This window comes from Psittacula echo (genome assembly GCF_963264785.1).
Source record: "Psittacula echo genome assembly, chromosome: 3".
In the NCBI taxonomy this organism is placed as follows: Eukaryota; Metazoa; Chordata; class Aves; order Psittaciformes; family Psittacidae; genus Psittacula; species Psittacula echo.
In genome coordinates, this window is record NC_137736.1 from 3481996 (window position 1) to 3502013 (window position 20018).

At 38.7% G+C, this 20018-nt stretch overlaps 1 protein-coding gene across 3 annotated transcripts in view; it reads left to right on the forward strand.

Annotated features, from left to right (window-relative positions):
- ZNF654 (zinc finger protein 654) overlaps positions 1 to 16329 on the forward strand; it is a 37862-nt gene extending 21533 nt beyond the window's left edge. For all 3 annotated transcript variants that reach the window (XM_080612446.1, XM_080612448.1, XM_080612447.1), the window contains 5 exons: positions 2276 to 2478; positions 3233 to 3372; positions 7930 to 8071; positions 9779 to 12095; positions 12471 to 16329. In XM_080612446.1, the coding sequence (XP_080468572.1) occupies positions 2276 to 2478; positions 3233 to 3372; positions 7930 to 8071; positions 9779 to 12095; positions 12471 to 12478 (2810 nt within the window). In that variant the 3' untranslated portion in view covers positions 12479 to 16329. The remainder of the gene's footprint in view (positions 1 to 2275; positions 2479 to 3232; positions 3373 to 7929; positions 8072 to 9778; positions 12096 to 12470) is intronic.
- The last annotated feature ends 3689 nt before the right edge of the window (positions 16330 to 20018 follow it).

Genomic DNA, 20018 nt, shown 5'->3' on the forward strand with positions numbered 1-20018 from the left:
GCAGATCAGCACTCTCAGCTGGCTGGGTGTTGTCTGCAGATTTGCTGAGGGTGCACTCAATCCCTTCATTCAGATCATCAGTGAAGGTATTAAACAACACTGGCCCTAACACCAAGCCAACAGGAAAGCCACTAGTGACTGAACACCAACTAGATGTGACACCGTTTACCACCTCTTTTTGGGCTCTGCCATCCAGGCAGTTTCCAGCCCAGCCAATCTCTCCAGGAGAATGCTGTCGGAAACAGTGTTAAATGCTTTACTAAAGTCCACGTAGACACTGTCTACAGCCTTTCCCTCATCAACCAGGCAGGTCACCTTGTCATAGAAGGAGATAAGGTTGGCCATGCAGGACCTGCCCTTCATGAACCCGTGCTGACTGGTCCTGATCCCTTCTTTTCCTGCACATGCTTTATGAGCTCACTTAGGATGATCTGCTCCGTGATGTTCCCCAGCACTGAGGTCGAGCTGACAAGCCTGTAGATTCTGGGGTCCCCGTTCCTACCTACAAGAGAGGTGTCACACTGTGGTCTGCAGTCTTTCCCCATTTGAGTGATGAGGATGATGCAGCCAGTGGTTAGATATGCAGCATTTTCTTAACATCAGTACATATAAAAGCTAAGTATTCCCAGTGTAATTTTTCAGTGTGAATAGTCAGTGATCTGTTGGGTAATGTTTGCATGTGAAACCGGTGATGGGGTTTATTAACTTTTTCATGTTAATTCAAAAGGAGAGGCCTTTACTTGGCATAAAGGATATTTCCGTATAATCGCTTTTTGTTGCAGTTGATGACTGCTGTTAGACACTGGCTTTTCTTTCAGTTGTCTTTACTAAATTTATCCCTAAAAGTGCTAATGGATAGTGGGAATGAGATTCTCTCTTATGGTGGACTTTATGGTACATCTATTAAGAAACCTTATCTCATCTTGAATAATATTCTTTAAGTGTTCATTAGCATATAATGCCATTAGGTTTCATAAAAACAAAGATCTTACAGAAATCCTTTTTCTGAGCGCAAGAAATGTCTTTTAAACCAGGCATCCTTATTAAACAGAAGAAAGTTTAACTGTTGTTATATACATGCTCTTTTTATGGGGGGGGGGGGGGGGGGGAGTGTCACTTGGCTGCTCAGAGGTTTTCAGTAACCACTTTGTTGTTAAATCCTATTAATGTCACTTTTAAGTTGCTTGTAGCTTTCTTAATACATCCTCCCTCTAAGTTATAAACTTCAGCCTTTGTTGAATCTAAATTGACAATCTCTTTTTCTTTTTTTGTTTAATATGAAACACTGTACAGTACTACAGGGAATGCACTAGAAATTATAGGATTCTTAGGGCAGCTGTTGAGAATATGAGGAGGATCAGCCCATATTGTTCAATACATTAATGTTAACACACTGTTAACACCTCAAAGTGTGCATTTACTTGACAAGATGCAAACAATTCTCAAAATAAAAGCAGCATTATTGTATTTTGTAGTCTTGAATCATATTTTATTCTTAAGAGATACTAGAATTTCTATGAGCTATAAAAGATCTCAAGCATGTCTTTTATGTATTTCATAATTTCCCAATTACTTAAATGTTCTAAGTATTTTGACTATCTCAGTACAAACATTTTCATTCAAATGTTAACTTAAAGATTAGCTTTTAGATCTGAAAAACAGATTTCCAGAAATCAGGGGTTAGAATTTAAAGGTATTTAGGGATTTAGATGAAGAACTGTGCCCAGTAGCAGTTTTAGAAGAAGAAAAAGTTATTTTCCACTTCACCAACAAAATCCAAGTGTTCAAAACTACTTAAAGCAACAGCATGTGAATTGCAGTCAACTTTCTGATCACTCCGAGCTCTTCCATTTTAATGGGTAATGAGTATACTGAGTTGTTTTAAATATCTATAATTCTAGCCTTGGAAGTGATGTCAGTCCTGTACTTCTGACAATCACCCAGTGCTGAGAAAGGAGGGAATTTTCTGTCTCAAAGATGTTCATATCTGCTTCTATGTAGTGTATATTTTACTAATCCTTTGCAGCACAATGTGTTAATCTGTTAGAAAGAAAATACTGAATTAGATTACTGGTGTAAGAAGAATAATTATTTCTGTTTCCAAGCCGAAGGACAGAGTCTTGATGGTATTTAACTATTTGATAGCTTCTTTAGCAGAGCCTTTTTTATATATTATTTGTTGACATTGCACTATTGAAAACAACATTACATTTAAATATATTTGTTGTTTGGACTTCATATTCTAATTGCCTTTAAATCTTTCTTTTCTGTACAGTTAACAAATATTTAAGCTCTGAAAATCCACTGTTCTTTGAACTGCGTGCCAGATACCTTATTGCCTGTGAACGCATCCCTGAGGCAATGGCTCTTATCAAATCTTGCATAAATCATCCAGATATCAGTAAAGATCTGTATTTCCATCAAGCTCTTTTCACCTGTCTTTATATGTCACCATTAGAAGATCAGCTATTCCAGGAGGTATTGTTTGTCAGTATACATTTTGTTTAATTAAATACTTACTGTATACGAGTTGTCAAGAGGAGCATATGGAACTCTGTTTTTGTAGAACCAAATGTCATAAAATCAGGCAACTACACTGCTGTTGCTTAACTTAGTGCTTGCTTAAGCTTTGAAAAGTTAAATGTTAAGTGCCTACAAATCTTGTTGACCTAGATTCAATTTTTGGTCAAGTTTACTTGTAGATATGTTCCCTAAATAACTCGAATCATTAATATTTTGTAACTTCAGTGTATTGACTATTTTACTATTAACTATTATTTTAGTAAAAGCACTTTAGCCTAACTGATGTCAATCCGGTGTTCTGTGCGCTATAGATTTTGAGTAGCCTTAAGGTTTTTTAATGGTGCCCCCCTATGTAAAATAACACTCTAGCTGAATGTGGCCCTACTTTACCACTGATAGCACTAGATAACGCTTGCTTTTCTTAAACTTGTTTTGAGAACAAGCTAAGTCATGCAAAGAAAGTGCTTTTGTGTAGTGTTTTAATTTCTTGGCCAATTAGTCTGATTGTCATTGCTCTAAGAAATACGAAAGAACTCTAAATATCTCCAAAATCTCAATTTACAGACCTACACAAAAGCTGTTCCAAATAAATCCTATGTCGCTAGCAATTCCTGAAGTTTTCAGTAGCTTCTTTAATATAGCAAGGTCTGATAGGGTTTTATTTCATGTTAGCAAATTTATCTAAATTGATTTTATTTTAATTGTATAGCACTTGTTGAGGACTGATTGCAAGAGTGGAATTGAGATCATCTGCAACACTGAAAAAGAAGGGAAGACTACCTTAGCCTTACAGCTATGTGAATCGTTCCTAGTCCCTCAGCTTCAAAATGGGGACATGTATTGTATATGGTAAATACTTTATTTCTGGTGAAGCGGCTTGGCAGATAATCAGTGCTTATTGCCAGAATGACTCATCTACTTTGAGGTGTAGCTCAAGTTTAAAATACAAGATAAAAACATCCTAATGTCATCTTTAAACTTTCCTGCTACATCTGTTATGCCTGCTTGCCTTTTTACACACAGTCGTGCACAATGGTAGCCTACGTGGTACATAACACGTTAACTGTTTCAAAGTAACAGAAGGGTGGGCCTTCACATACTTTAGGCTGTAAATACCTAGAAAATATGGCATTTGTTATTAGCAATGTGTAACAATATGCAGACTGTAGACTTTCTGGCAATGCAGATATTTTTCTGTCCTGCTAGTTTAATGACACTGCTTTGTAATAACAAGGGGGTAATATATCATCAATATGTCTAAAGAGGATATATGATTCTGAAAATGTGCTACTTGTTATGGGGCTTTTATTTCGTAAACAGAGCCATAAAATAAATGGTGGTACTCTAGAAAACATTTAAGTAATAATGTCTTCATACACACTAAATTATCTTGATGGTTGAACGCTTTTATGTTTTTAGAAGCGTTTTCTAAAGAGTTGTCAAAACAAATTTCATCATTTGGAGGACCGAGCGATGGCTAAGGAAGATAATCCTTCTGTTTAGCCTGGATAATTTCTGTATCTAAAGCAACATCTGCATTCGCTGATAAAGTATGCTCAATTTGTTTGGTTGCGTAGTTGAAGGAAAAAAAAGCTTATTTAGGAAGGATTTATTTTTTTCTTCAGTCAAATAGAGCTCTTATTAAGCTTGTAATTGATTTTAATACAGAGTTTAGAATCTGTATTGGGTTTCTATGTTCCCAGATTTCGGGGAATTGAGAAGTAAGAAGTGGTGGGTTTGGGTTTTTTCTCCAGGAAGTAAGGAAGGTCAGAAATTACAATGTTTGGTTTGTTAATTTTTTCTCCTAACTGTTTGAATAAGTGATTGCATTGCATCAAAACCTTTGGAAAAATGATCAACATACATTTATAATACAGTATATTGTGAACTCTTAGTGTCAGTTTTAATTCGGTCTGCCCAGGAAAAGGTGAACATGACTGTCCCCATAGGACAGATGAAGAAATTAAACCAAAAAGTGACATAGTTTGTGAATGCAATCCAGCTTTGCTGATTCCTGCCCAAATGCTGCACCTCCTGACTTCTTGGGAAGTTTGCAGATGTAACTTAAACACATTAGTTACGTGTTAGTTACTAATTCATGATTAGTGCTTTGTTTTGAGGATTCAGTCTTCTAAGAAACATATTTTAAATCAAACCTACTTTTTATATCTTTTGCTGTAGTTGGATGTTAACCTTGCTTTTAACCCACTTTATAATCAAGTTTTGCGTCAGCCATTCTAAAAATCACTAGTCAAAAAAGACCTCTTTTGTGCTGGCAAAGTGGATGGCAGAAATGAAATTCAGAAGAGGCTAAAGTACTGTTTGATACCTGTTTATCAAGGAAGCTGTTTTGGCATCTCTCAGTATTTTGATCTTCTGTTCAAATCACTTCTGTTCAAATCTTTGAAAGAGTTCAGAGCAGTTATGTCTGGGCAACTGGAACAGCTAGTTCATTCTTTACAGATGCTCAGCCTTAACAATTGCAGACCCAACAAGAGAATTATACGTAATGCTTACTAGATAACGTAATCTGGAGCAAAGCTTGTGAAGGCATGTCTGTATTGTACATCAGATATTTGAAGAAGTAGGAGCCAGGTTAAATTAATCCACATCATGTAGAAGATTTTAACCTAGCGCAGCATAAATCATCTTGCCTTGTGTGGAATTGAGGACTTTGCAGATCTAGCAGACATCTAACAGCAAACACTACAAGCAATGATAAACATCAAAATAGGTTAGAAAGATGTAAATAACAGATATTAGTTACCACTTCCTGTGAAGCAACCTCTCTGAAGTCTTCAAGGTGAAACCATTAGCTCCATATTATCTCAGAGGAAGATTAGCTTTAAGCAGCTCTGTCACAAAACTCTCACTGTTTTCATTGATGCTAAGAATAAACTATGATCAGAATTACTTTCCTGAAGTGAAAGCCCACTGACAAATGAATCACAAAGCCAGCTGGGCATGATCAGACTAGAGAAATTTCTTTGTAAGGTATTGTTAAGTGAAGAGTCCAGTGATGAATGACTTTGTAGTATCAGTAAGTGACATCTCTTTAGGAAGACAGCCAAGGTTTTGATGGAACAAGCATAGCAGAATGGCTTGCCTTCTCTGCCAGGCAATTTTTAAGTGCTGTTTTGTCTGTTTTCAAGTGCTTCCTAATTAGTAAATTCAGTAAGTCAAGGAATTTTTTCCATGTGTGTAAGTCTTTTGCATCTAGGTATTTTTTGTGAACTGGATAACTATTTGGTGAAGTGTGCTAATCTGTAACCAAGGAAAGACAGACTTCCTTCTTTTCAACAGTAGTGAAGGTTTTCGATCTAGCTAAGGCAGGGCGGCTTTTATGTTGCTGTTGGAGGCATGCAATTGTTGTGTTATCTTGTAGGGGGGTACCAGGCTGGTTGCCTCTGATAAAGAGTTATGGAGATCTGTGGTCTCACAGTAATGATTTAAATTGCCCCGACACATGTGTATAATAGTTTAAGCACAGGCTTCAATGTGAACTAAGTTAGACTATCCAAGAAGTAAATGTCATTAAGTACTGTATTACTGTGCTATAACAAGCAAGCAAATAGAAAACTGCCCCTGTCTACATTATCTCAAGTTTCTTATCTGTGCTGTTGTCAGTGCCACAGAAATACCTCAAATGTTGCTGACTCCTGTTTCACATCAGGGTTTAATCTCATGGTGGTTAAACTGAATTAACAGCTTGTTCTTCACCCTGGAGCTGTGGCTTCTACTTTCAGTTTTCTCCATTCCTTTTTGAGCACTTTCGTTGTACCAACTTGTTTGAACACACGGCAAGCCATTTGAACCACTAATCTCTCAGAAGAATAATCTGGTTTTTCTCAGTTTCTCTGGGATTAGTGTTGAAATGGGTCGTTCTGAAATGGTGTGAGGCAAAGCAGAGAGTAAGTTACTTGATTCTGGTAACTTTTAACAGCAAAAATGCTCACTTCTTTCTTTTGTGCTTCAGCTTGAGGCTTTAACTGAATTATTTGAATGGTTTGGTGCAGGAAGTTTCAAACTTGTATGTGAAGTTTGCAAAGACTTCAGGTGTTTTGATTTCAGCCTGGTAAAGGCTTGTATCTTTAGAACACCTCTAAGGCTGATTTATGTTTTTGTGGGTAGAGCTGCTTATAGAGCTCCTTTTCACAGTTTTTCCCCATATAAGCTTGATCTCTTTTTTGACTTCAGTTTTCTTGGGTTCTGAATGAAAGAAAACAATGATTTTCTTTTGTCTAGCCCTTAAATGTCAGGCAGAATTGCAGAGCTGCCTTAAATGTTAAAGCAAAGTTGGTGTTTTGTCACGGGCAGTTCTGTCACTTCGCTTCCTGCTGGCACTCACCTCACTACACAACTTCAATCTCAAAAGGTTTGTCTGATTTGTATCTAGCACAGACTAGAGACTCTGGAAGATCAGCTAAATAGTGAGTAACTGGGTTTGTGTTTTCGGAAGGAGGAGGCTGGTGGAAAAAAGAAGTGTCTTCCTTCAGAAAATCCAAGTGACTGGTCCCCTGTTTCCATTGTAACATTATGGCAGGATTTCTGCCTGGTCCTAACTTTATCTACTCCTATGTAAAATCTTCGTGCTGGCAAATTTTCTTATAACTAAAAGTGAAGTCCAGTTGCCTTTTCCAAGTCTCTGAATTAAAGTACATAGAACTTACAGGCTGTAGATTTCAATTAGCTATATTTTATAGACTAAATGCATTACCTGTGCAGGAGCTCTGCTGCAGGGTCTAGCAATCTATTCTTATGTTTCCTTATATCAGTCAGAAATGCTGTTTGACTGAAGATCGGAGAGATACATGAATAGCTGTAGAAACTGATGCTTTCATGTAGCTGCTTTTGGCTAGAAAGAGTAGTGATGACAGCAGTAAGAAACTCGTGTTGTAATACACACAACTGGAGAACATCAGTATTTCCTGTCAGTGGACTGTATCAGAAGCTAGCTTTCTACAACGCTCCCATTTTGCACATTCAAACGCTTCTTTTCCTGGAGGACTCTTTATCCTTGCACTGAAAGTAACTTAATCCCAAGAGCACACAGAGCTTGCTGTTCAGCCTCACGTTTATTGCCTGTGGTGTTAAGGGCTAGATGCTGTAGCGTCTGATTTTGTTATGCAGTTCTCTGATACTAAGCTGAATACATTAATATTTTGTTGAATGATTAATTGGCTCAGTGATAGGAGATACCCTGAATGCTTTAACAAAGTCATTAAGTTGCATTTTCCATTGTGCACGTTGTGTACAGTTGTGATGTTAATGAGTTTGGTATTACACCCTCAAATACAATTTTAGTTACTGAATATGCAAATAGTTGTTCTTAGTAACGCATCATGCTTAGTGATAGAGTTCTAAAACTAAGTCTTAACTATAAACTGTTTTGTTCTGTACTTATAGGGACCTGATCTTCATTTGGAGCAAACTGCAACTTAAATCTAACCCATCAAAACAAGTATTTGTCGACCAGTGCTACCAGCTTTTAAGAATTGCAACCAATGTCAGAGTAATTTTCCCTTTCATGAAAGTCATTAAGGACGAAGTAAGTTTCGGTTCTTTGTTTTTACCCTATCCCCCATTCTTTTTGTAACTCAAGAGCAGTGATGTTTATGTTGTGTAATGGCCACTTTTTGTGTAAAGGTAAGAGGGGATAGGGAAGAGCACACTGTTCTCTCAAAAACCTGTCAAGTTCCAGAATGCACATCAATATTACGATTGCCCTTGATCTGTTCTGTGGTTTTGAGATTGGCTTTTGATTTTTGATTTTGATTGGCTTTCTTGAATCCTAAGGTTTTTTCTTTCTGCTATAATAAATTTGAGGAATGTCATCCCCTATAAATAAATGGGGAAATTAATAATAAACACATGGAGTAAACGTGAAAAATTCACTGGTTTGTTTTGTGGATTTTTAGCCTGGCTCCTTAAGGAAATCGGATTTGCCTGACGCCATTTTACCTGCCTTTCACCCTCATGAAGTTTTGCATCTTTCCACCAGTTCTAACCAAATCTGAAGAAATGCTTAATGTAACGAAGGAAAAGCTAGGCTAAAACAGGAGAGGACATAATTTTGCTTCAGGAAAGCGTGATGTGTTTCATGCTTCAGGTGTTAGGCTTACGCTGTCCCATACAAACACGTGCAAAAGATGTCACATGCAACGCTTCGCACATAGGCATGCAAGGTGTTTCCGAATGTGTGTTTTATCATTACCCTGACTGCACAGAGCTCCTTAATATTGTGTGCTCTAAGTGAATTATGAAGTATTTGGTCACGGGTGCTGCTGTATGGTTCTAAATGAAGTGATTTGTTACTGTTCAAGGTTTTGATCTCAGTATGTATTCTAAAACACTTGTGGTGAAATGAATAACTTTTGTGTTTTCATCTGAGTGAATATATATTTTTAGTAACCTACTACATATGCAGCATTGTGTGTATTTGTTAATGCACATTTAAATAGAGGTGGGTATGAATTTTTGAACTTCCTGAAACTCTTTTTACATTAATCTGCTGCCTGTTGGGCAGTATGTTTCTGATCATCCATCTGAATGGGAGGGCCTGCAGCCTTTAGCGTGGAATAGGGATTCTGCTCAGTGAAAGGATAGTCACTCTGAAGACTCAAGCCTTTTAGAATGCTTGGCCATGGGTTGTTAAGGCTTCTGTGGTGGTTATTGTTCAGAATTGAAGGCAGTATTATATAGCTTCTATTTTTATGCAGCGCAAGTTAAATGAGATAGAACAGGGATGAAATATAGAATAACTGCCCATTTATAGCGCGGAACAGCTTAGGCAATGAAGATGTAGACAGGATACTGCTAGAACAGTATTATGTGTTTTTGCTGCAGTCTTGTTTTATATCTCTAAATAAGTAATTGTCTTTTAATTACAGTGCTGCACATGGCAAAAGTATCTGAAGCTTTGCTGATAGTGACTACATAGCTTTCAGTGCAAACCAGATGTTATGCAAAGATGTTATGTATATACAAATGTCTTGTTTGAGCATTAGTCTAAAAGGTACAAGCTTTTAGGTGAAATATGCTAGCAGGATGCTTTCCGAATTGCTATTTTGAACGTAGATTAATACAAATACCTGGGAAGTTGATGTATGGGCATTGTTTATAATAGCTCTTTTTTTTCCCCCTGTGAGTCTGATTCTCTTGTTTTACTTTTAAGCTGTAGAGGTCTGTAAGCCCATTAGGAAAACACCATTATGCATACTCTATAATTACGTATACTGTGATTTCCTTTCTACAGGTTGGTGATGATGGTCTTCAGATATGTGTTGAGATATGTGGTTGTGCCCTACAGTTGGACCTCCGTGAAGATCCCACCATGCAAAGTCTTATTTATAAAGCAATTGCTCATTTTCTGCCAAATGACTTAGAGATCCTCAGAATTTGTGCTCTTTCAATCTTTTTTCTTGAGCGCACCTTGGAATCTTACTACACTGTTGAACATTTATATAAATGCGCAGATGAAGAATACAACGAGTGCACTAGTTCTGTTCAAAACCGTGTGCGTTTTGAACTGCTTCCAATTTTGAAAAAAGGTTTGTTTTTTGATCCCGAGTTTTGGAATTTCTTAATGATCAAGCAGAATTGTTTAGCATTGTTGGGGGATAAAGCCTTCGTTAGCTTAAGCGAAAATACACTGGAAAACTCTACTGCAAATACAGAGAAGATAACGGAGTATAGGGCTCTGGGTGACGAGCGTGCCTGTTTAACAGATGTTAGCAATGGTGAGCTTGACCCAGAAGACCTCTCTGAAGCCCAGTCCAAAGGTAATGCCAAAAAGAACGATGAAGCTCTTGAGGCATCTGAAATGTTAGATCAAACTGTACCAAGGCACCGCTGTGTGATATGCAACAAGGAGTTTCTTGGTGGTCACATTGTAAAACATGCACAAGCTCACCAAAAAAAGGGCAGTTTTTCCTGTGTACTTTGCACCAGAAAGTTCAGGCAAAAAGGACTTATGCTGAAGCACTTGAAAAATCATGTCAGGAAGATAGAAAGGCAACACCTTGCTGCAGTTATTGAGGCTGGTCGGCAGGCTTCTGTTCTTAATGAAGTAGAATGTTCTGATGTCACTCCGTCTCTTGAAAATGGGAATTCGGATGGTTCCAAAGATGATGAACCAGAGACTGCAAGAGCACCAAGTGCTGACCAGGTGGTCCAGGCGGAGGAGCAGAACACGGACCAGGTATTTGCGGTGGGAAACCATCTAAGTGACCAGGATGATGCTACTGAAAATAGTAGTGACAGCTGTTTTAATAATGTTCCTGATGCTTTAAGTACAGAAAGTTTGCCTGAAGATGATGACAGTTCCAGTAAAGAGTCACCTATTCTGCATAAAGTTAATGGAGCTTTCTGTTCTCAAAAAGGTGCTGATGCTATGGATCAGGAAGGAAGCTTTAAGTGCCCTGCTAATGGTTGTGCTAGAGTGTTTAAAAAGATAAGATTCCTCAATAAACATGCGAGAAAAAGTCATCCAACTGATTTGAAGGTGCAGCAGCATATAATGAAGTGGAATAAAGGAAAATGCCGTTTCTGTCAGAGAAAATTCGCTGATTCCCAACATTTTATAGACCACCTGAAGAGACACGTGTATCCAAATGTTTACTTTTGTTTACACTTTAATTGTAATCAGAGATTTAAGCTGTCAACTGAGCTTGCAGAGCATACAAAAAGTCATAGTGCTTTTAAAGCGCAGTGCAATTTTGCAGAGTGCTGCGAGCTGTTTGAGGAGCTCCCTTTGCTATATGAACATGAGGCTCAGCATTACTTAAATAAAACACCGGAATGTTCTGAAGAGGCAAGCGAGAAAGAGTCTGCAGATGATCCTTCAGAACTTTGTAGTTTCCAAGATGATGAGGAATCCATTAATGAAAAAGAAACTGTCGATTTACCAATTCCAACTTGGAAGTCAAGGAAGGATTCTACAGAACCAAAGACGTACATTCAAAGTGTTGAGAAGAAAGCAAATAATGTAATTCATAATGGAAATGAAAGTTCGTCTGAGGGTGGCACTACAGTTTTAAGTTTGACAGACCAAAAGACGACATCTGTGTTACAGCCAAATTCTGACAACTGTAATGCCGTTAGTGACCAACTGGTCAATGGGCACAGTGACGTAGATCAGACATCATCAAAGTCATCAGAAATAACTTTGGACAGAGTGTCAGATGAAACAAGGACAGAAAATGGGTCGGTGTTACCAGTGTTACAGAATTGTACAGATACACCACAAAATAATCCTGCTGCCTCGCAATTACCTTCTAAACCAAATCCAACAACAGAGAATACTTCATATGGTGTCATCTTAACAAAGCCGTATGTTAGACCATTGCCTCCAAGTTACCTTGATGAACGCTACATTAGCATGCCAAAACGCAGAAAAATTTTGGCTGATGAAGTAGATGCTTATTCTGAACAAGATAAAATTTGTAGCAAATCAACAGAAAGATTTAGATGTGGCAACTGCTTGACCATCTACTGTAATTCAGAAGCACTTGAGGCTCACCTTGCACAAAAGAAGTGTCAGACGCTCTTTGGATTCGATTCAGATGACGAAAGTAAGTCTTCCATTCCTTCTGGGTTGGTTGGTTTGGAGGTAAATCCCAACCAGAAAATGATGATGGAATAGATAAGACGAACATAACTTCCAAGCAATTGTAGTGTACCAGAACTTAGACAATTATATAGGAACACTGTGTTAAATTGGAAGTTCAAGTTGAACGCGCTGTTTCGAATAAGAAAGGGATAGTGAGAATTGTTTGGCAACTGTAATGGAAAAGGCTTCACTTAAAACAGAATGGGCTAATTCAGTATGTGTTTCCTTGCAAGTTTGAAGCTAAACATGTTAAAGAACATAAGCAGTGTTCTAGATTAAGGAATGATTTACATGGGTTAGTCTTCCTTTTGATCCCAGTGCACTGTTTTTTTTACAGGTGCCTGATTCGATGTTGTGGGAAAAACGCAGCAAATGAGGAGTGGTGTAAGAAAACACTACATGAAGAAGCATCAGTTCGTTTCCCAGTTGGCCTTAATCATAAAGCAGTCTCAAATTACTGAAGAAAAATATGACCTTGATAAAGACAAAGCACATTTTCTAAACAAAACTCACAGAGGAATAATAGGAGCTCTGCAGGTCTTTAGTCCGGAAAGGTTGCTATGAAATCCCCAAAGTACCAGTTATCCGAAAAGCCACATTCATTCCAAAAGTGTGATTGAAGCTTAGTGGCACAGACTTTCTAGCATGAAGGTTTAAGGAAAATAAGGCATGCAGTTGAGCAGGCAAAGAAAGCAGAGGTGTTAATTGCCTTATGGAAATAAAACCAGCCGATTCTGAAAGCTCTTTTAGTTGGAAAATGTGTGGTTAAAGGGTATCCATCCACAGAACCGGGAAGGAATCATTCAAGAAAGTGTTACGTTAGTATACTATGGATAAGAAATGTGTAGAAGAACCATGCATTCTCTTTTCAAAGTTTGAGCGTGTGATTCCATTATGTGCTCAAAAGTATGGAGCTTACTTAATAAACTTATACTCAGAATCCAAAAAGAGGAATGTAGAAAGAAGTCTAAGATGGATGGAATGCTCAAATAGCCATAATCTTGAAGTACAGAGTGTCCCAGGAAAAGTCAATTAATGTGATACTAAATGTGAAAGCTGTGCACAGTGGAAATCAGATGCATGCAAGAGAAGCCCTTTTCAAGGCTATGGTAAAGGTGTGTGTTAAGAGTGTCCTGTAAAACATCTGTTCTAGGTGCAGGAAGACTTAATACAAGCAGTACACGTACAGATTGTGTGGATGTCAACAGAAGCAGATTGAAACAAACCCAGAATGTGAAGGGGGTTAAGCTTGCATTACAGAGCAGAGATGAACTACACGCAAATACGGAGGTTCTTCAGCTGTTTGTATGACCGAAAAGAGGTGGCTTCCTGTTTTAAAAAGGGTGGTGGGGAAAGGGCAGACAAAAGCAGAGCACGTGTCCAGTTGGAAAAGATTGGGAGGAGCCTGTTTCACATGTGATATTACTTAATGGTGGTAGATTGCAACTCAGTACTGTCTAGAGGAAGGGAGAAAATACATACTGACTCAACCTTAAGACGCGTTATGACCGTATCTCATAGCATCTCTTGAAAAGATAGCCTTTCCCAGAAGAAAGTGAAGGAGTTAGGCTTAACTGTTAAGCACTTTATCCCAAATTCACTGTTCATAGAAACAATCAGAATGTGAAGGCAGGAAATTTGACTCATTCAGCTGTATATGTAACATTGAAATACAGGACATTTGGAAACCAAAAAGGTGCTGTTGTAGTTTTTGGTCTTTCCACCCCAACCAGAGGTGTGGCAAACACACACGTTGTCTAATTACTGTGTTGATTTAATTTATCTTACACTGTCGTGCCACTAAAAAGGTTTTATTTGGGATCCTGTTCTGTGCGGGTAACTGCAAAATTTAATGTGACTGTAGGCATGGAAAATGTAGTGGTAAAACCTGGTGTGTACTGGCAGAGTCATCACAGCAATGCAGGCCAGCCAAAACCAACTATTCCTGCTCAGCTAGTTTGCTTACCAAATAGTTCATCACCACGCTTGTGTGGCATAGTAAGATGATCAAATTGCTTAAATCAACAGATACGTAAAATCTAATGAGCAAAAAATCAAGAGGTACATAAAAGATCTGTTCATTGTAGCAATGGCTCACACTTGCGAACCTAAGAGTTTAATTGTAAAATAGGCTGTTAAGTAGTTCTGGAACTTAATAGTTTTCAGTAATGCCTCTGCTAATAATCCTCTGTGAAATTAAACAGACGTTTGCATTAATTCTGCTTCCTTTTCCCCTCCTGGGAGGTCAAAAGAATGCAAATTCAAAAGAATACTCTTCTGAATTGTAGAACATTCTTGCCTTAACTTTGAGTTGGATTAACATACAAGGTTATAAAATTATGATCACAGGTATGTGTGCATTACATTAACACTGATGACTGGCCCACTTTGAGATTTGTGTGACGTTTGAGGCACCAAAGAATTATTTTTGCAGTTGCAAAAGAACCTGATTTAAATGCATCATTCATTATGTATACGTATATACACACACTATATATATATTTACATGTATAAATACATTAAAAGTTTTTAAAGCTTAAAATTAATGGGGACCTTATCAGTCAAATGCACTTTCACTTTTTTTTTTGCTTCCAATTGATTTTTAAGGACCCAGTTATATTGAATGTTCCCGGGCTCCCCTTTCTTTGCGTAACATGGTTAATTTAGTTAAATTTGCTTAAATATATTTGAAAAGAAGGAAAAAAAAAGGGTTAATTTTAAAGTATTACAGTTTGAAGACTCTGAAAACGCAGAGAATAGATATTACAAACATGTTTGTATAAAGTCTTTTCAATGTACCTTTAATCTTTGGTGCTTTTTTGCCTTTTCCTCGAGCTCCATGTGTTGGAAGATGCTTTAAAAACATGATTTGAGACCTGTATTTTCTTTAAGTGTGTAGATACATGCATCTATGTACATGCATAAACTGTGACCATAATTTTTTGTACCTGCATTAAACTAATTTTTGTTCAAAGATGCTTTTCTTGGACACCACCATTTGTTTATACTCTGTGTTCAATGTGTATGCTTTGGAGAACTGGAAAAGTGAACTCTTCTGTAGGTGGGCATCAGCATCACCTAACACCCATCAGAAATACACTGAATTGACTTCAAGTAGCGAGTGGGTGATAACGTTTTTGGTTTAAGTAATGATCTTTACTTCAGAAGACATTGCATTTCATACAAACTACTCTCTGATACCTGCTGGTATTCTCAGATAGTTGCAGTATTAAGCGACTTTAATTGTGAGCAAAGAGATACTTGTAACGTGTGGGTGATAACTCTACATGCTTTTTAAGGGTTCTTTAGTATGTTGAGTATTACCCTATATTAAGCCTTGAAACTTCTAGAGCTGAGAAAGGTTCCAGATCTAAAATAGAAAGGGTTTGGTTTACGCAGGCATTAAGCATTGGAAATGCTTCTTCAAGATGTCACTTTGATTCAATAAATACGGAAGTACATGTGTAATGTAAGCATGCAGATCTCTTAAAGCTGCCTCAAGTTACACATGAGCTTAGGAGCTTTGTTGGATCAAAATCTGTGCATTTCATTGCTGATAACTGTATTCTAATAACATTCCTCCAGGTGGCTGTAACTTTGATTTAGACTTTCCTTTTAAGACTGTCTACTCTAACCCGAGCACAGGTCAATGTAAAGGTCATGGAAGTGCTGATTTTCAAAGAGCTGCCGCTTGATAGGCACCTTTCACAAAAAGCAGAAGTCCTGAAAATAGGTTGAAAGTGGTCATATCTGTGGGGAAAAGGTCACTGGTACTTTGGTTATTTAGCCATATTCATTAAAACTCTCTAAATTGTATAGTTTGGATAATTTATAACATTAAACTTTGTGATTTTAATATCACACGGAAGGTTCAGCTGTACTCATTTCTTTTACTGTTTTAACACCAGTGCTATGGACAAAAGACTGAAAGGGGGTGGTAGTGTTACTATTTTCTTAATTTATTTGGTACTGTATAACACCTTTCTGATTAAATGCAATGGATGCATTTTTGGGACTCTTGATTTGTAAACGCTGTTACAGGTTCAGCAAGAAAGGAAATTTGTGCTTCCTTGTTGAATGTTAAATTATTTTACTTTGCATTTTATATAAGAGTACAAATTAAAACTGAGCCATCAAACTGCAATAACTCAACAGTAGTGTTTCATTTGAGAGACTTTTTTGTACTGTACATAGATTTGTTCAATAAAACATGGTCTTTGTTGTTGATAGAAATCGATTTTGTCTTTTGGGGAATCGCTCTGAAAATACTGCTGCACTGTGTACAGCTACTGTGTTACGTTTGGTATAGGATTGCTGCGCAGCATCTCTGTCAAGCTGCCACATCTTGATGTTCCAGGTGACCAGGTGTGTGGGTATTTGGATTTGAATAGACTAAATCTAGTGCAGTGGATCCAAGAACACCCAGAATTGCTGAGGAAATTGAACCAGAACTCTTGGAATTCCCATCTCGCTCTCCCTGCCTTGCCTCCCTTTTTGTTTCTTCTAACTAATTGCTTGCTCTTGTAAATTTGGGACCTCTTTGTTCAAGAAGTCCTCAAAAAGGCATAGGATTATTACAGATAACTGCTGAAGAGAGAAGCGTGCCTGTGCATGAGGGACAGGGATAGCTCTTTTGGTCTTCAGTCTGAGATGCATGAAGAACACACCTGCGGATAAAAGCTTCCATCGGATCTGAACCTTAGACACCATGCAGTCCACCCCTCAAGTCTGCCTCTGAGCGTCTTCACAACACTGGCAACTTTAAGATGAATTAAATAGGCACATACCTTGGGACAGACTTTGTCATTAGTGCATTTATCTCTGGTTTACAAGTGTAGAGTATCGTTTGGATGATTCGCTCCCCCAGTAAAGGGAATCAGCAGGAACGCAGTGGGAAATGGAAATCTGCTCACCTGGGATCTCTGGGCAGGACAGGTGCTCATCCAGTGTTTTGTAACATGCATATGGAGAGGAGCATAAGGCTGGCAGGGCAGAGGTGGAGGGAGTAGGGGTGGAGAGGAATAAAGCTTGCAAGGAAATCTGCATGTGCTATTTAAAGCAATCAGCAGAGTCAAGCTCCTTTTAATGGCTTGTATGGTGTTTACCCCTGGGGGCAATGGCTTCAAAATGCAGGGATGTTAGCCACTCCTAAGCTGTTGTGTCAAGGGCCCAAAAGCCCAGTGTAGGGCTGCAGATGAGGCTGGATGCAGCAGTTCTAAGGTACCACTGTTTCTAGTTGTTTTCTTCCTCCATCATCAAAGCGTTGAAGTTCCTCAGTGGGTTTGCATTACAAGTACCAAATACTAGCCTGAATCTCTCAGGAAGATGTGCTGGCATTAGTACATAGAGCTGAGCCTCAGTTTTTGCACTTGATGACCTTGTCTTTGTTTCTGATGCTGCTGCTGTTAGAGATAGTAACCTCTGGTGTGATACAGTTGTTTTCTGTTGCTTTGTTTAGTCCCTTTGATTGAATGCTGTAGTCCAGAGATAAAGACAGTGCAATTGCTTTTTAGTTGGCTTCCAAAAGTTCAATACTGTTATCAAAAATGCTGGATTATTTCATTTTTATTACTCCCGGTCTCTAAATCCGTAGTGTTCTTTGACAGCAGATTTTAAACTGTTTTCTGCACAAATCTGCAATGGTGACTTTTGGTTTTGGTGTAGCTTCAAGCTTACCTTTATTTTCTGGTTTGTGTAATTTTGACAAGGCCCTTGCTGAAGCAAGTTACTAAGTTTGGTCGTAAGGGTAAGGGTTCTCAGATCCCTGGTACTACAGTATATGCACGTTGCAGGCAAAATGGTTATCAAAATGGCAGTGTATGTACAAGCCATTTGATAAATTCATTGCAAAAGGCATTAACCAAATACAAACTTCTGTGCCCTGGATATTGTTTTAATCCCTTTGCCTGAAATGTTGCCATGTCAGAAGTAACAGTTTCTCTGTAGAACCACACCTGAAGTTGGTAGCCCAATGGTAAGTTTTAGAATCATAGAATCACAGAATAGTTAGGGTTGGAAGGGACCTTAAGATCATCCAGTTCCAACCCCCCTGCCATGGGCAGGGACACCTCACACTAAACCATGGCACCCAAGGCTCTGTCCAACCTGGCCTTGAACACCGCCAGGGATGGAGCATTCACAGCCTCTCTGGGGAACCCATTCCAGTGCCTCACCACCCTCACAGTAAAGAATTTCTTCCTTATATCCAATCTAAACTTCCCCTGTTTAAGTTTGAACCCGTTACTCCTTGTCCTATCACTGCAGTCCCTAGTGAAGAGTCTCTCCCCAGCATCCTTATTTCTCAGTGGTCTGCTTGGCAATGGGTTAGCGTGGCTGGAAAACAGGGCAGGGGAAGTTAGGTGTCCAGTGTTATCCAGCTGGATTGTACTAAACACTGAGATTTGAACCCAAGGAGAGGTTAAGGTTCCTGGATGAATGAAGCACCTAACAATTAGAAGCAGCTCAATGGATTAAAGAGCTCAATGGTGTGCTTGGAATAGTCTATGTAAGTTTTAAGAGAAATGCTAGTTTTGTGGTTGTTGAGTATGCAGATACCTTTGTACATACTTGAATTTCATATATTGAAACGGTCATATTGGGAACTAGATTTTTGTGATCTGTAGAGTTATGCAAGAAATAATTATCAATGATGGCAGGTCAGAGGTTTAAAATATGAGTTCAAGGTTATGGAATGTCTTTGAAGAGGAGGTACAGTTCAACTGAATGTGCTTCCTATTATAACTAGCTACTGTTGTCCATTGTTAGAATCAATTCTTTCAGGCCATACATGTCATCTATCAGCATCATCAGCATTACTGCAGGCTAACTTACTGCAATATATAGTGTTGGGTGGCAGTGGTAAAATGAGTTAATTCAGTGGCCAGTGTCATTTAAGTATGTATGTAAATATCCTTATTCTAGTTTATGACTGTGCCCCCCTATGAAACAACTACTTCTACAGGTGACACTTAATTTTATACCTGTCTTTTCTTGCATTGTAGTCAGTAATTTCTCATGTATTTTGCTTAGCTTTCAAAGGAAGGGGTTAAAAAAGGCAAGCCTGCAACTAGTGTTTCAGTTCAGTTCCTGCCAATCCAAATCACCTTGGATGTATTTGTACTGTCTTGGTCTCAGAGCAGTGCCTGTTTGACTTGGAGCAGCATCCAGCACTGCCCGAAGCTGTATTCCTAAGTATCAGTATCATTAAATCCAGTATTTCCTGTCTCAGTGCCTGACTTCAGCACTGTGCTTGTAGAAGTAAGGGGAAAGTTGATATTTCAAGGATATGGAAACTGCAAAAGCACTTTGAAAATAAGGGGGTGATTGGTGACAGCCAGCATCGTGCAAATCGTGCCTGATAAATCTGGTGGCCTTCTAAAACAGGGTGACAGCACTGGTGGATAAGGGAATAGCAACAGACATCATCTACCTGGATTTGTACAAGGCATTTCACACTGTCGTGCATGACATCCATGTCGCTGAACTGGAGAGACCTGGGCTGATGGATGGACCACCCGCTGCATAGGAATTTGGCAGGATGGGCACGCTCAGAGTTGTGGCCAAGAGCTTGATGTCCAAGTGGAGATCAGTGCCAGAGAGACGTTCTTCAGGGGTCCATATTGGGACCAGCGCTATTCAGCGTCTTTATGAGCAACATGGACAGTGGGATTGAGTGCACCCTCAGCAAGTTTGTCAGTGACACCAAGCTGTGTGGTTCGGTTGATACACTGGAGGGAAGGAATGCCGTCCAGAGGGACCTTGACATGCTTGAGAGGTGGGCCAGTGCCAAGCTTGTGAAGTTCAACAAGGCTTGGTGCAAGGTTCTACACCTGGGTCAGGGCAATCCCAGGCACAGCTACAGGTTGAGTGGAGAAGAGATGAAGAG